The sequence below is a fragment of the Protopterus annectens genome, chromosome 4.part0, assembly GCF_019279795.1.
Source record: "Protopterus annectens isolate FY-2018-M chromosome 4.part0, PAN1.0, whole genome shotgun sequence".
Taxonomy (NCBI): Eukaryota; Metazoa; Chordata; order Ceratodontiformes; family Protopteridae; genus Protopterus; species Protopterus annectens.
In genome coordinates this window covers 849,717,586-849,731,586 of record NC_056733.1, presented here as the reverse complement: position 1 = coordinate 849,731,586, position 14,001 = coordinate 849,717,586, and the positions used below count along the sequence as shown (strand labels likewise).

General features: G+C 39.6%; 1 protein-coding gene across 7 annotated transcripts in view; it reads right to left on the bottom strand.

The window, feature by feature from the left end:
- ARHGAP44 (Rho GTPase activating protein 44) overlaps window positions 1-14,001 on the bottom strand; it is a 1,795,121-nt gene that overhangs the window by 49,910 nt on the left and 1,731,210 nt on the right. The window contains exon 22 of one of the 7 annotated variants that reach the window (XM_044068798.1): window positions 6,730-6,780. The exons of 5 other annotated variants lie outside the window; for them this stretch is intronic. In XM_044068798.1, the coding sequence (XP_043924733.1) occupies window positions 6,773-6,780 (8 nt within the window). In that variant the 3' untranslated portion in view covers window positions 6,730-6,772. The remainder of the gene's footprint in view (window positions 1-6,729; window positions 6,781-14,001) is intronic. One more of the 7 variants, XM_044068799.1, reaches the window with a different exon arrangement.

Below are 14,001 nucleotides of genomic sequence, written 5' to 3'. Positions count from 1 at the left end.
CTCAATTCCTGCCAGGAAAACAAAATACTCTGGCAGACGACCTAAGCAGAAATCTTATGGACCCGCACAAATGGAAACTGGATCCACAAATCTTCACAATGTTAACACAGAAATTGGGGAGCCCAGACATATTTGCCTCTCCCAAAAATTATCAGTTGGGCAAATTCTGCACAAGAACTCATCACAAAAAAGCATGGAAAGTGGATGCCCTATCCTTCAGTTATAAAAACCTATCAGTCTATGCCTTTCCCCCTCTGCCTCTTCTCTCCAAGGTCTTACTAAATGTCAGGAAGGAAAAATCAAAAATGATCCTAGTTGCTCTGGACTGGCCTCGCCAACACTGGTACCCACTCCTAAGGAACATGTCTCAACTTCCCCCTTGGTACTTGCTTCAAATACCTCATCTACTGTCTCAGCAGAACAATCAAATTCTGCACACTCAGCTCCAAACTCTGAACCTTATCATTTAATTATTCAAACAACTCCCCTCAGTAAATCTGTGATGGATGTCATTTTGGATGCCAGAAGGCCTAGTGCTAGGAAATCCTATGCTGATAAATGGAAGAGATTCTGTGCTTGGAACCAAGCACAAGGAACAGACACAACAAAGCCCAATATTCCTCAGATTTTAAAATATTTGACTGAGATGCTTGACAAGGGCCTATTTTTTTTTCAATAAAAATCCATGCCTCTGCCATCTCGGCTCATTAAAACACAGAGCCTCACCTCTTTTCTCATCCTTTGCTTAAACAGTATCTTAGAGGGGCCAAAAATTTAAGACCTCCCAGAAGATCACCAACTCCTGCATGGGACTTCAATTTTGTGCTGGAAAAACTCACCCTGCCTCCTTTTGAACCAGCAGCTACTGTGGGTATAAAATTTCTATCTTGGAAAACAGCTTTTCTTTTGGCAGTCACTTCAGCAAGAAGGGTTTCAGAACTACAGGCTCTCATGGCTGTGGAGCCTTTTATTACATTTTACCCGGACAGGGTGTCCTTCAGGACCAGTCCTTCTTTTATGCCTAAGGTGGTATCCAGTGTGGCTCTTAACCAGACAATTCACCTCCCAACATTTTACATAACTCTGCAGAACAAGGGGAGCGGATTCTGCATTCATTGGACGTACACAAGACAACTAAGATTCTACTTAAACAGGACCAGATCTCTAAGAAAGTCTGAGCAACTATTGGTAGCATTTGCTGCAGGGTCAGAGGGGAAGGCTATATCAAAGCAGACTATTTCTAAGTGGATAAGCCACTGCATTTGTTTCTGCTACTTGCACCATGGTAAACCTGTGCCCAAGGGGATCAGGTCTCATTCCACCAGGGCTGCTTCTACCTCAGCAGCTTTTCTCAGAGAGGTTCCAACCAAAGACATTCTAGAGGCTGCTACTTGGAGCTCTGTTCATACCTTCACAAAGCATTATCATTTGCCTCTTTTCTCCAAAGCCAGGGCAGGCTTTGCCACTACAGTTCTGCAGGGCCTTATAGCCGCTCCTAATGCTGTTTAGTTCCATCCTCACATCCATAGCTTTGGGATTCTACCCAAATGTAATGACTGCAACAGTGAAACACGAAGAATATAGTACAGTTGTGTACACTTACCATAAATGTGGATGTTCGAGTGTATTCAATGTTGCAGTCCGGGTTACCCACCTGCCATCCCCCTTTTCTATACCTTTTCTTTCCTTCACTATATACTAAAGCCTTTGTGGTGTATTTGCTGTTAGATGAAGGTAAAGTTTATGTTGCTAAAAGTGCATTTACATATATTTTTGTCTATTTTTATATATATATATATATATATATATATATATATATATATATATATATATATTTTTTTTTTTTTTGCTCCCCATTTGGGGGGCACCTGACATCTGGGACAAGAAAAACTGAATAAAATGGCGTCGGCTGCATGTTTTATATCCCTGATGACCTGATGTCATGGAAGAGGAGACAGCAACCGATGCAGGACCCAAGACTTTGTTATTCAGGCCGACTGAGGGCAATCTACCAGCAGATTACCCAAATGTAATGACTGCAACAGTGAATACACTTGAACATCTACATTTATGGTAAGTGTATACAACTGTACTTCATGGATACTGCAGCATATGAATAGAAGGACTTCACCCTATTCTTTGTGTGGAAAGGGTTTTAGGGGGCGATACTAGAGTGAAAGGATGGACGAGCATGGATAAATCATAGTTGTTCCCTCTCTGGGTCTCGACCTGAGGGTTTCCAGGATTTTACTTTTGATTTATTTGCATTTTTGCTTACAGTGGCCTTTCTTACCCTTCTGCTGATTTCTTCTTCCTTGCCTTCTGTAGAAGGACCAATTTCTTTGCAGGGTAACATCTGTATTTTGGTGCAGGGGGAGAGTAACTTATTATATTAAAGGCTGCACTGTCTTCCCATTTTTCTCCAGTCCTCTAAACATTTTTTTCCTTAGGGGCCTAAAAAGAAGTTACTTCTCCAGCGGGACATTCAGGAGTGTTGCTTTAACATGGCCTGGAAGGGGATGTGTCCTCAGCCAGGTAAGCCTCCTTAAGATGGACCATGTAGCTGCTGTACTTCAAAGTGCAGTCACTGAATCATAGCCACATTTAATGAAGTGCTTTATCACCTCAGAACTGAGGCTGTATAGCTCTAGAATTTTCTTTTTCAGAACTCTGTCATTTATCCACTTACCCTTTTCCTTTAATTGGGAGAAGAGAGTCCAGTGGTACATCAGTATAAATATTTTTCTACTGATAGTTCTACTAAGTTCTACTGAACTATCTTATCCATAATAATCTTCTAGCCAACACCCAACATGGCTTTAGACCATTCCATAGTGCAACCTCAGCTCTCCTCTCCTTCTCTAACATCAATAACCAACACAGAAACAGTAATAAACTTTCCTCTGCTATCTTTCTCGATCTTTCAAAAGCTTTGATATGGTAAACCACCAAATACTCATAAACACTTTGAAATCCATCTCCCTAGAGGACCAAGCCATCTAATGGTTTCAATCATATCTTGGTGGTAGACAACAGGCTGTCCTATGGCAGAGCAAATTGTCCATCCTTTTAACCATCACCTTTGGAGTACCCCAATGCTCCATAGTAGGTCCACTACTATTTTTCATTTTCATCAGTGATTTGCATAAGGTCATCCCAAATGCAACATGCATTCAATATGCGGATGACTCCACTTTAGTATGTTCCGACACTTCACCTACAGAGTTGCAGATTCTATCCCAAAATACTTTTAACACAGTTGAAAATTGGCTCCTTAACCATCATGTCATGTTAAATCTTAATAAAACCAAACTGCTGCTTTTCTCCCCCAGTCACAGGTCTGCCCATATAACCTTTACATTAAAATCCAACAACGGCACCATTATTTCTCCAGATTCCTCAACCAAACTGTTAGGAGTTATAATAGATAATAACCTTAAGTTTGATCTGCATATCAATAAAACTATTAAAACAGTCAATAAAAAACTTGGCTCACTATACAGGATCAAGCCCTTCCTAATGCCATTAGCCAGAACTGTAATTGCTCGTACACGTCTACACTCCACCCTTCTCTATGCTTCCCCTCTATTTACAAACCTGCAAAACTGACCTTAATAAACTTTCTAGCAACTACAGTCACATTGCTAGATTTGCTACCGATGCAGCCTACAGAACTCATCACTGTCATAACCTAAATGAATTAGGATGGCTTGAACTGCCTAACCTACTTCAGGCTAACCAACTAATAGTTGCACACAAGATCCTGAACCAACCAGATAATACACCCATACTTAAAAACCTCATCACCCCCTACAGTAACCTTAACGCACTTCGTTCATCTGAAAGACAGCTAGTTCAAACTCTCAAATCCAACAACACAGCCAGTAAATCTCTATCTGCTAACTCTGTTGGCAAAACTTGGAATTCTCTTCCTGCTAATCTTACATCTGAACGAACTCTACCTCAATTCAAGAAAAGTCTGATTCAGTACTTTAAAAAATGATGGCTATGTCCTTGTCCTAATCCAGACTAACTCTAACCATCACTCGTGTGTAAATGGAGGACTTCTGCCTACACTTCATTGTTTCTTAACTTATAAATTCTATGATCTCCTCATATCTACTACCAGGTTAGCCTACTAGGCATTCAATACCCTATCATTCTTAAAAACACTATCTAAAATTTTCCATCTGAGTAAAAACGTAATAATTTGTTTGTGTATCTGTTTTTGTGTTTGTTTACATCTGTGTAAAAATCCTTTTATTTGTGTTTTATTTTGTGTTTTAAACTGTAAAAATGTAACAGTTTGTTGAATGTCTTTTTGGAACTTTTTTCTCTGGGCCTCCGCTGAAAATAGACATGTAGCCAGTCAGACTATCCCGGTAAACAAATGTAAAATAAATAATAAATAAATAATTGGTAATTAAATAATAAATAAATGTTTGGTAATTAAGGGCCTTGAAGACCACAGTACAAGAGATGTTGATTTTCTTTCCAAATCTGTTTAGAGTTTCAGTCTCCTTATTACTGGGAAAGTAAATTCTTGGTTGGAGTCACAGTTGTTTCTTTGCTGGAGTCCATGGATACCATAGCTGTATCCACAAAAGATATTTCAATGAATACCCAGCCATATAAAAAACATCAGGCTTCCTGGTAGCAGGGGGCTGGGAATCTGAATCCAAGTATGCATTTGTAAAGGCGTCTTCCATAATTTCAGTGTTGAAAGAATGGCTAAGGGTTTAGGCTAAAGCAAGCTTAGAAGTTCCCTGTATCTCATCTGGGCTGGGCAGAATGCCTTAGCCTCTGATTTGAATTGGTCCCTCATCCTTTGAAGGGTAACCCTATATGAGACATCCTGTGGTGTTGAAACAGAAAATTGGGAGCCTTCATTGCTAATCTCATATACACAGGGAGAAAAAATTAATCCACAGGAGCTTGTTTCACCTTTGAGTCAGACGAGTCAAGCATCCTTAGGGATATCCGTTTCTTTTTTTGAGAAGAGTTCTGTGACGCTGACAGTTGCACAGAGGACAGTCAGAGGGTCTTCAAGAAAAACATAGAATCCTCAACCAGTCTCATGTTGTCCTTGGAGGGAACATTGGAAGGGAGATTGGGTAAAAGTCTGCCTTGCTCATGCTGTGCCAAACTAGTGGACATCTGTTTTTGTTTGGCTTGGCTATGAAATCTGGGGTACAGCCCACCTTAGAGGCTCCAGGACACAGACTGGCATCTGAGATCTCAGTTCTGGAACTGCTTCCATCCTCACAGCTTAAGAACAAGGGAATACCATCCTTGCTCTCAGATACAATAATATGGGCATTAGAACCAGAGGACCACAATCTGGACCAATCGACTGGTGTAAGTATTCAGCTCAGGAGGACATGCAATCATCTGAGTATGTCACTGCCTGCAAAAAGGTAATGCAAGAAGCATTGGTCAAAAAAGATGCCTGAGATGGGGGCTGGAAAGATGTTTCATTGAATACCATGCCACTGCGGTTGTGGGACTGTATGGAATGTCATCCTGGTATCCCTCTTTACTGTGCATCTCATTTTTTTTTCCAGTGGAGCATTCATGGTGGATTTAGCCAAAGCCATAGTGGTCTTAAAAAAAGCATGTACCATTCTTGGTTTAAGGCAGGCCAAGGGAGATGTTGTCCTCTGCATGATTATCTTTTGGCTAAACCTTGCACAATGGGAACAATTTTGATATCATGCTCATGGACCAGGTAAAAAAGACACTTGCTGTAGAAGGCTTTACTATACCACACACAATCATTTACTTTCTCCAGGTTTGATGTGCAGCCCTGATGCCCCAAATGTATTATTACCAAGCATGCAATTTCAAAAAGAAATGCATAAAAATTGTTCCCCAGTGGGCTTCTTGTGTGCCAACACTGGAAGCCAGGCCTAATCAATGTACTGACCATGCATTTGATCTTTAGTAAAAATGCAACAAAAAATAACTGAAGATAGGCAATGTCTTCTTATACCAATGACATTCCAATATCCAGGTCAGAAGAGCATGTGCTTGGTTTGGAGGGGAAAAGGTGCTAAGCTCTGGAAGTCAGGTTGGTCAATGGGCCTTCTGCAGCAGAAGTTCCAAGAGTTATTACTGCATCAGTGAGCGATGTGATGAATATAATATGTTACAACTTTTCTGAAGCACCCCTCTTGCACGCTGTTATTTCAGAGATCTGATGATGCATTATTCAATGTACACAACTGATGCACCTTTTTTGTGTGCTTATGCTTATTAATTCAGATATTCACTACAAGTATTACAATCAAACAGTGTCAGGAATACTCTGCACAGAGTACAAGTCTTACCTCATTGGCCAGTCATTGAAATATAGCCACACGCATTTAGTTAAATAATAATAGTAATAATAATATCATGACATCCCTTCTAAATAATACAATGAAATAGGGCAATGTGATTCATACCATTAAGTATTAAGCCATGAAAGGGGGGGTCTGTAGATCAACTGATTAAATGGCTGGTGAGAAGTGGCAGTAGCGGTTTGTATAAGCAAACAACCACAAGAAATATCACTCATTAATAAGTCGGCAGTAGTTTTAGTCTAAAGCCATGCAAGTCTGATTCAGCCTCATGCAAAAGGGCCAAATTAAAATGGTTAGTGATGACCTGTTGCACAAACGTCAGCTGAAGGCAGGCCCAATGTTAGCTTAATTGGCAGAGGGGAAGAGGTTCATAACTGCAGCTTACCCTATAATTCCCCTCAAACTTAGCCAAAATTGAATCACCTGGGTCAAACAGCTGCAAGAACACAATCAAAATGGTTTGTGGCAAGACACAAAATGAAGACAAGAGAACAGAAACAAGCTTTAGACATTGAGGAACCTGAGACATTAAATTCATACTAACAAGAGAAAACCTGAATACAATATAATCTAAAAACAAGTAATCTAGAAAAAAATCAAGTTGCAAAATGACAAAAAAAAAGGAAAAACAAGTAACTCTATAGCATTTGATACTTTTTTTGGAAATACGGTCAAATGTACAAAAACACACAGTGTATAGACTGTACAATGTTCAATCCATGACAATGGTTCATACCACATCCTTCCCCTGTCTGCACAGGAGCTTTTCCTATAATCTTTCTTGATGGTTTCCTGTCCCTGCAGACTTTACATTTCTGCTGTATTACCACTTTATATTAGCAATATATATTTTTTGTTTATCATAAATACAATTTTCCTTACCCTAAAGTTTCTAATGATAGCTACTTTTTATAAAAAAAAAATAAAAAGAATAAATGGACGGACACTGCATTAAGCTCAGTATTTGACAATTACAGTATCTTAAATGACTTGCAAACTTTTGGTGGATTCATACAATCTGATAAACATAGCAAAATATGCAGCAGTTGTACCTAATAGATGTGTACATAGAAAATAAAATGTATTTAGAAAGCATAATGCAGCAGATGTCTGAACACACAACTTATAAATGTACACTACTAATATTCAACGATTAGAAGTCTGTGACATATCATTACTATATAGAATATAACAGTGCAGAAAATTGAAAAGAAAATCTTTCAGGTACATACATTCCAACAGTTATGTTTGTAGATGGCACGTGTGAAAAACAAACTCTTAATAGATTAGGACATGAAAGAATCACATCAGTACAAAAGAAAAAAATCTAGAAAAAAAAAACGGAGTGTACACTGACTTTTACAAAACACTTGCATTAGAATTGAACTGGAATCCAAACCATGAAGAGATGACATTCTGTTAGACTACCACTACCTGAGGTGCTCACACACTATCCAGAACAATTTATGTCACAGGGCTTAAATATTACAGCATGTAAGGTTAAGTAACATTCACAAAATGATCATGATGGGCACAGCTACGACTGCCTTCTGGCTGGTCACAACTGTTTTCCATTTGGCCTGTATATCCCAATGCACACAACTTAGTTGTAGTAGCACTAAAACAATGAGATAATAGCCTTGCCAAAAATATCTTGGACGTTAACATACTTCACAATGCTGAGTGGGCTTTCAGTTTACACCTATTTTCAGTTATTTTCTCTCACAAATTAATAGAAATCAAGAATGGGTTTATTATTTTTCTCTCACTAGTTTAATGACGTTAAGAAACCCTTTATAGCCAACTTAAAGAATGTCCAAAACACTACAGTAATTTGAATACATGTTCAAAACAATATGAACAAAGCATTCTGGTGTTGAGGGTGGCATTGCAGTGCAGTGGATAGTGTTGTCGGCTCACGGCAAGAGATTCTCTGGTTCAATTCTCAGCTAGGGTGCCTTCTGTGCAGAGTCTGTATGTCTTCCCCGTGTTCACTTGGGTTTCCTCTAGGTGCTCCGGTTTCCTCTCACATTCCAAAGACATGCACTAGGTTGATTGGACACTAAACTGGCCATAGGTGTGAGTGTGTGTGTGTGTGTGTGTGTGTGTGTGTGTGTGTGTGTGTGTGTGTGTGTGTCTGTGTGTTTGTGGTGTGAATGAAGTTCCCTGGTTTGATTCTCAGCTGGGGTGCCTTATGTGCAAAGAATGCCTGTCTTCTCTGAGTTAATGTGGATTTCCTACCACATTCCAAAGACATGCAGTAGGAAGACTGGACACTCTAAATTGGCCATAGGTATGAGTGTGTGGTGTGAATTAACTACTGCGGCAGGGCTAGCCACCTGGTGGTATAAACCTTGACCCTAGATAATTGTCAGTGTTGAAGTGACACCTGGACCCCATATGCAAAAAAAGGGGCTGTGGATGGATGGATGCACAAAGCATTCTGGTACGGGAAAAACAGAATGTAGGTCAGGAACTCTTGATTGTGCTTTGCAGCTGGGGTGGCTGCCCTCTTCTCCCAACATTTGCTATGCTACTGATCTAATTAAACATATAAAACAATTAGAAGTACCCCAAAGGTTCCTAACCATAAAGATCACAGACCTAGAGTCCTTGAGTTACCAAGAGAGGTTGGCAGCTCTATACCTTTATTCAGTGTCTCATATACTTTTGAGAGGAGATTTCTGTCTTGCTTACCAGCCGTCAGAGACCTGATTGTCCTGAACCTCCTGTATCTCTACAAGAACATTATTTCCACCAATATTAGAACCAGGGGTTTAAATCTTCACCAAGAGATAAACAAAATGCAGTGAAGGGACAGGTTTATAACCCAGCGCCTCACAAACCTATGGATTAAACTTCCCCTGCATATTAGGTAGGGCAACTCACTAGCTTTCCTGAAACATCATGTAGATAACTTTAACGGTGTCCAAAAATGTATTCTGTTACTGACTGATGTGTCCCTCCTTGAGAAAGGAAGTTCAGCCTGAGGGAGAGTATGAGCAAGGCATGAATGGTCATAAGAATCAGTGGCCTTGGAATAGCTATGGATCTATAAAGACACAGTTGTAGATTGGGTATACAATAATATGCACACACATTTATTTATACCTATATATATATATATATATATATATATATATATATATATATATATATATATATATATATATATAGATATATATATATATATATATATATATATGTGTGTGTGTGTGTGTGTGCGTTTGTGCATGCATTTCTCTCTCTCTTTATATTTGCTCCTTTACAGGACCCTGCTCATTGGCTTACTTACCTGCACACAACTGGTCTATTCATTCTACAGGGATGGATTCAGACATTTGCAGATGGGGCAAGAGCTATATGGCCCATTCCTTCTTGCCCGGATAGTCTAATTGGGCCATCTGTTCCCTCGTGGGATGAGTCATGTGTTAAGGACTGGGCCAGTTTGGTGGTCCAGCAGAGCTTCCAACCCACTGCACTACTGAGCCCCCCTTGCAGTGGCTCATTAACTTCCACTGTCTACTGTTTGCCATGAAAGCATGCCTCTGAATTCTGACTTCCCTGTGTTCTGTACTTGTGGTAGCACATGCTTAATAGGAGGCTCTTCCAGTGCCTAAGCGGATAAGTGAACTCAGGTTTTTTGGGTCGTAGTCAAGGCTTTAACCCTGTATACTACAGAACTGGAGCTAAGATATGCACCTTAAATGTCTGAAAGAACAAAATCAGACTTCTCATTTGGGAGAAGGCATCAAGTTTCAACAGGTAATATATGAACTTTTTGAACTTCAACAGCTGGCTGTGGCTCTCCTGATGTCTTGTAAAGTACTGGCAACCAGTGCCCCAAAGTCCCATTTCCCAACAATACTGTCTCACTATGCCATCAGACTGTAGCTGTTGCATACACTCAGAGAGGAGGGAAATACATTTATTCACTTTTTTCCTGTTTGCTACAGCCTTGGAGCTATATTGTTTAACTAGAGACTTGAGTACAGGTGTGGCATCCCTGCAAAAATTATGTTTATAATATTGTGCTCTGTTTCTTTTATGAGAGCACAATGGGTAAATGAACAGCAAATTTGGGGAACCTGGTCACAGTAAAGTGGATAACAGTCTGCCAAAGTAGGTTGAATAACCCTGAGTGAAAAACATTTACCACAGATAGGGGAACTAATTCTATAGCTTGCTCTTTTTTTAATAGAGATAAGTATCACTTCCCAAAGGTAGCACTGGTCAGATGTATTTGCATGTGGAGTGTTTATGCCCAGTTTGGACAATATTTCTGTGTGCACATGCTACAGTAACTAATTCACCCATGGACATAGCTCTCAACCTTCCATCTCCAAAATGAGGAACACTCACCTTCATAATGTGGAACAAATGGGCAAAATGTGGAACACATACTAATGGCGTACTAACAACTTCAACTAGGAAGGTCATAGGATGGTTAAAATATGCTGGTTTTACTTATAAAGAAGATCCTTTAATGAATTAATATGATTAATTTCTATTTACCATGGATTTCACTTAAAAAATTCCTAACACTGAATGTGTGACAAGACTCTTTCAATGTGGAACTTTGAGGAACTTCGAGGAACATGAACTTTTTAAGACCCCAAATGAGGTACGTTCCTCGTAATGAGGTACACTTGAGAGGTATGCCCATGGATCTGATAATCTTCCATTCTGGTGCACTTAAACAAGTCTTCACCCTGAGCACTTCAGGGATACAGGAAAACTAGTTGGAGAGACAGTGAAATATTTTAGTTGTTAAGATTGTTAGGGAAGGTATGGGCTTACGGTGTTTTGCGTGTGTGTGTGTGTGTGTGTGTGTGTGTGTGTGTGTGTGTGTGTGTGTGTGTGTGTGTGTGTGTGCGGTGGGATACTGTGACATGCTGCTTCTGTGTCTTAATGCTACCTATAGCCTTGCATTTCCATGACTTTTAAAATGCTACTTCATCTTTTTAGCAAGTCCTATTTTAAGTCAGAATGTCTGTTAGATTTTTCATTCTGTGCAGTAAGTGGACATAGATGACCTCTGGGTATCTCTCATTGAGATCCTGAGTTGCTACCTAGCTTGCTTATAAAACAGTTACTTCCAGTAAAGAGAATATATAACAGTTTCTTCTGGAGCTCTTCAGAAAATACAGAGACACGTAGCTATATGGCTATCTCCTCAGCACAACCCTAACTGCAGTCAATCTAGCTTGACTGTCAGTGATGTCATAAATCACCTCGAAGACTTTGGGTGTACTTCTGAAATTGAAGAACTTCTTTTTCATTTTTCATTTGGAAAACATTTCATTAAGCTCCTACTGGCATTTTTGAAAATCAGGTCTGCAATAAAGCTAGTAATGTGCAGGCCTAGGGTTGATAGCAGATAACCTTTCTTACCCAACTTAGTGTCATCTACTCTTAATTTCATTTGCCAAATTCTGCATCTGAAAAAATATATATTTTTTCAAAATGAGCATAAAAAGGTGAATGCAGTATATGTGGTGTGTGTGTGTGTGTGTGTGTGTGTGTGTGTGTGTGTGTGTGTGTGTGTGTGTGTGTGTGTGTGTGATGGGCAGTAAGGCCCCCACAGCCCACTGTATACAACATTGCCTCTTGTACTGCTTTTACTTATATAAACAACATCAAGGCTGGTGTACTTCAGGGGCAGGGACACCCTTCCTGCAGCAAATACATTCAAACATTGAAAAAGTGCTTTCTCACTCATGAACATTATTAGTGAAATGGTCCCAATGAAACTGATTACTTGTTTTATACCACACGGCATAGTTCAACATGGGTCAGCTGCCTGGATTCTTAGTGGGGAAAGGTCTGATGAGATGTTGAGGTACATACTGCCTATTGTGGTTTACTACAATGGAAACAAAAATGGCCAGGAGATGCTTGCCCCTGAAAGAATACTATATATGAAAGAAATATTTGTCATTTGTTCTCTGTGCCATTATTTGCAGTTTATCTGAAGTTTTCCAGGTGGACATCAGAGCTGACATTATTGCAGACAGAAGAGAGAAGAACCTTTAGAAGAGGCTATGGAAGATCTAATTATTCTGTCATCTTTATGTTTAATGAAGGTTGTATCATGGAATCTCATGAGCTTGTAAGCCTTTTGAATAAGGTGCGCAAAATGAAGTATCATCCAGAGGAGAAGGCATTTCCAGACAAAAAGGAGGGTTTTCCAGGGCCAAGGCATCCTTCATGTTGAGTTTTCCTCACATAATCTATGCTAGACAGTTGTCTGCCAGAGCAATTAGGCACATTTTTAACATAATCACCTTTTACCAAAGGGCAAAGATGTGTCTGCGGGCTTGATATCTTTTGGATTGGACATCTGAGGACCAATTTACCTCAGTAGCTCTCTTTAGCAGATGGAGGAATCCAAGTAGCAAACCATCACAGTAGGCCTCTCTTCTTCACTGTCAGTAATGTGTGCCTGTGTCCTAGCTTTGTGGGTTCCTCTGTATTGGTATCTGACAATTTACTTTTATTGCTTTCAAGTAAAGAAACTCTGGTGGCATGGATACTGTTATGAATAGCCTACCACCCCTCGATAGTGCTAGAGACACTGGGATGGATGGACAAGAAGAAGGAGTCAAAAGTGCAATCTCTTGTACCCCTACAATAGTGGTACTTCTAAGGGGTCAGGGGAAGCAAGTTGCTCTACAGACAAATTTCATTAACAACTTAGCAGTTATGTTTGTCAATATAACTATTAAAAGACGGTTGGGTCCCATCAAACCTTCTGACACATGTCATACATATGACATCAGTGAGCTAAGGAAAGACCTACATATATTCTACCTGTTTTCATGGAAGATCTTAATGAAGATACATAAAAGTCTTTCAATGGAGCACCTTCAACATGCAGACAAACTGCTTTGGAGTGTCTGGCACTGAAAGACTTACAAACAAACTATATGGCCTATGAAATGTTTGCCCTGTTGAGCCTTTTTCTTCCATATGACCATTTTTCAAAAAAAGGTTACTGACATGGCTAATAGCCCCCCCCCCCAAAAAAAAGGAAACAGTCCCCTTTGTTTCTTCTAGTAAATGAAAAAAAAAAAGATGAAAAAGTAATGAGAAATGTGAACTCTTGTAAGTAAAAACAAAGTACTGAAAAATGGATTTCTGTAAATAACAAAAGTCCTGTCCTTAGTGACTGGCTGGAAAGCAATGAGAGACTATATGTGATGTCTATTTGACAGCCATTTTATGATGCTGATGTTGAGGGCACACACCTTGCATGTGTAAAGGTAGGCTGTGTAAATATTTTGTGAAAGCTGTAGCTGGGAATCTCCACTACAGGTAGGAGAATTGTTCAGAAGAGGAATGTGTTGCTAACTGACAGCCTCTGAAGATGATCTACCATCACCATCCTCTACACATCCATGGTATTGTATCAGTTTTTAGTGACAACAGTACAATTCAGCTGGTAGATCATAAATAAATTTATTTTTTGAAGGTTACAGCAAGGAATCTAATGAGCTTGCTAGCCTACATTTTAGCAACTAAAGAAGCAGTTCATTTGAACCTACAGGAACTGGAATCACTCAGTATTAAACCCAATGCATTTTCCTAGGTGATCTAAACTATTGAACTATACACTGGGAAACCTCCACCCCCACTAGTGCACAAGCACAGAGAT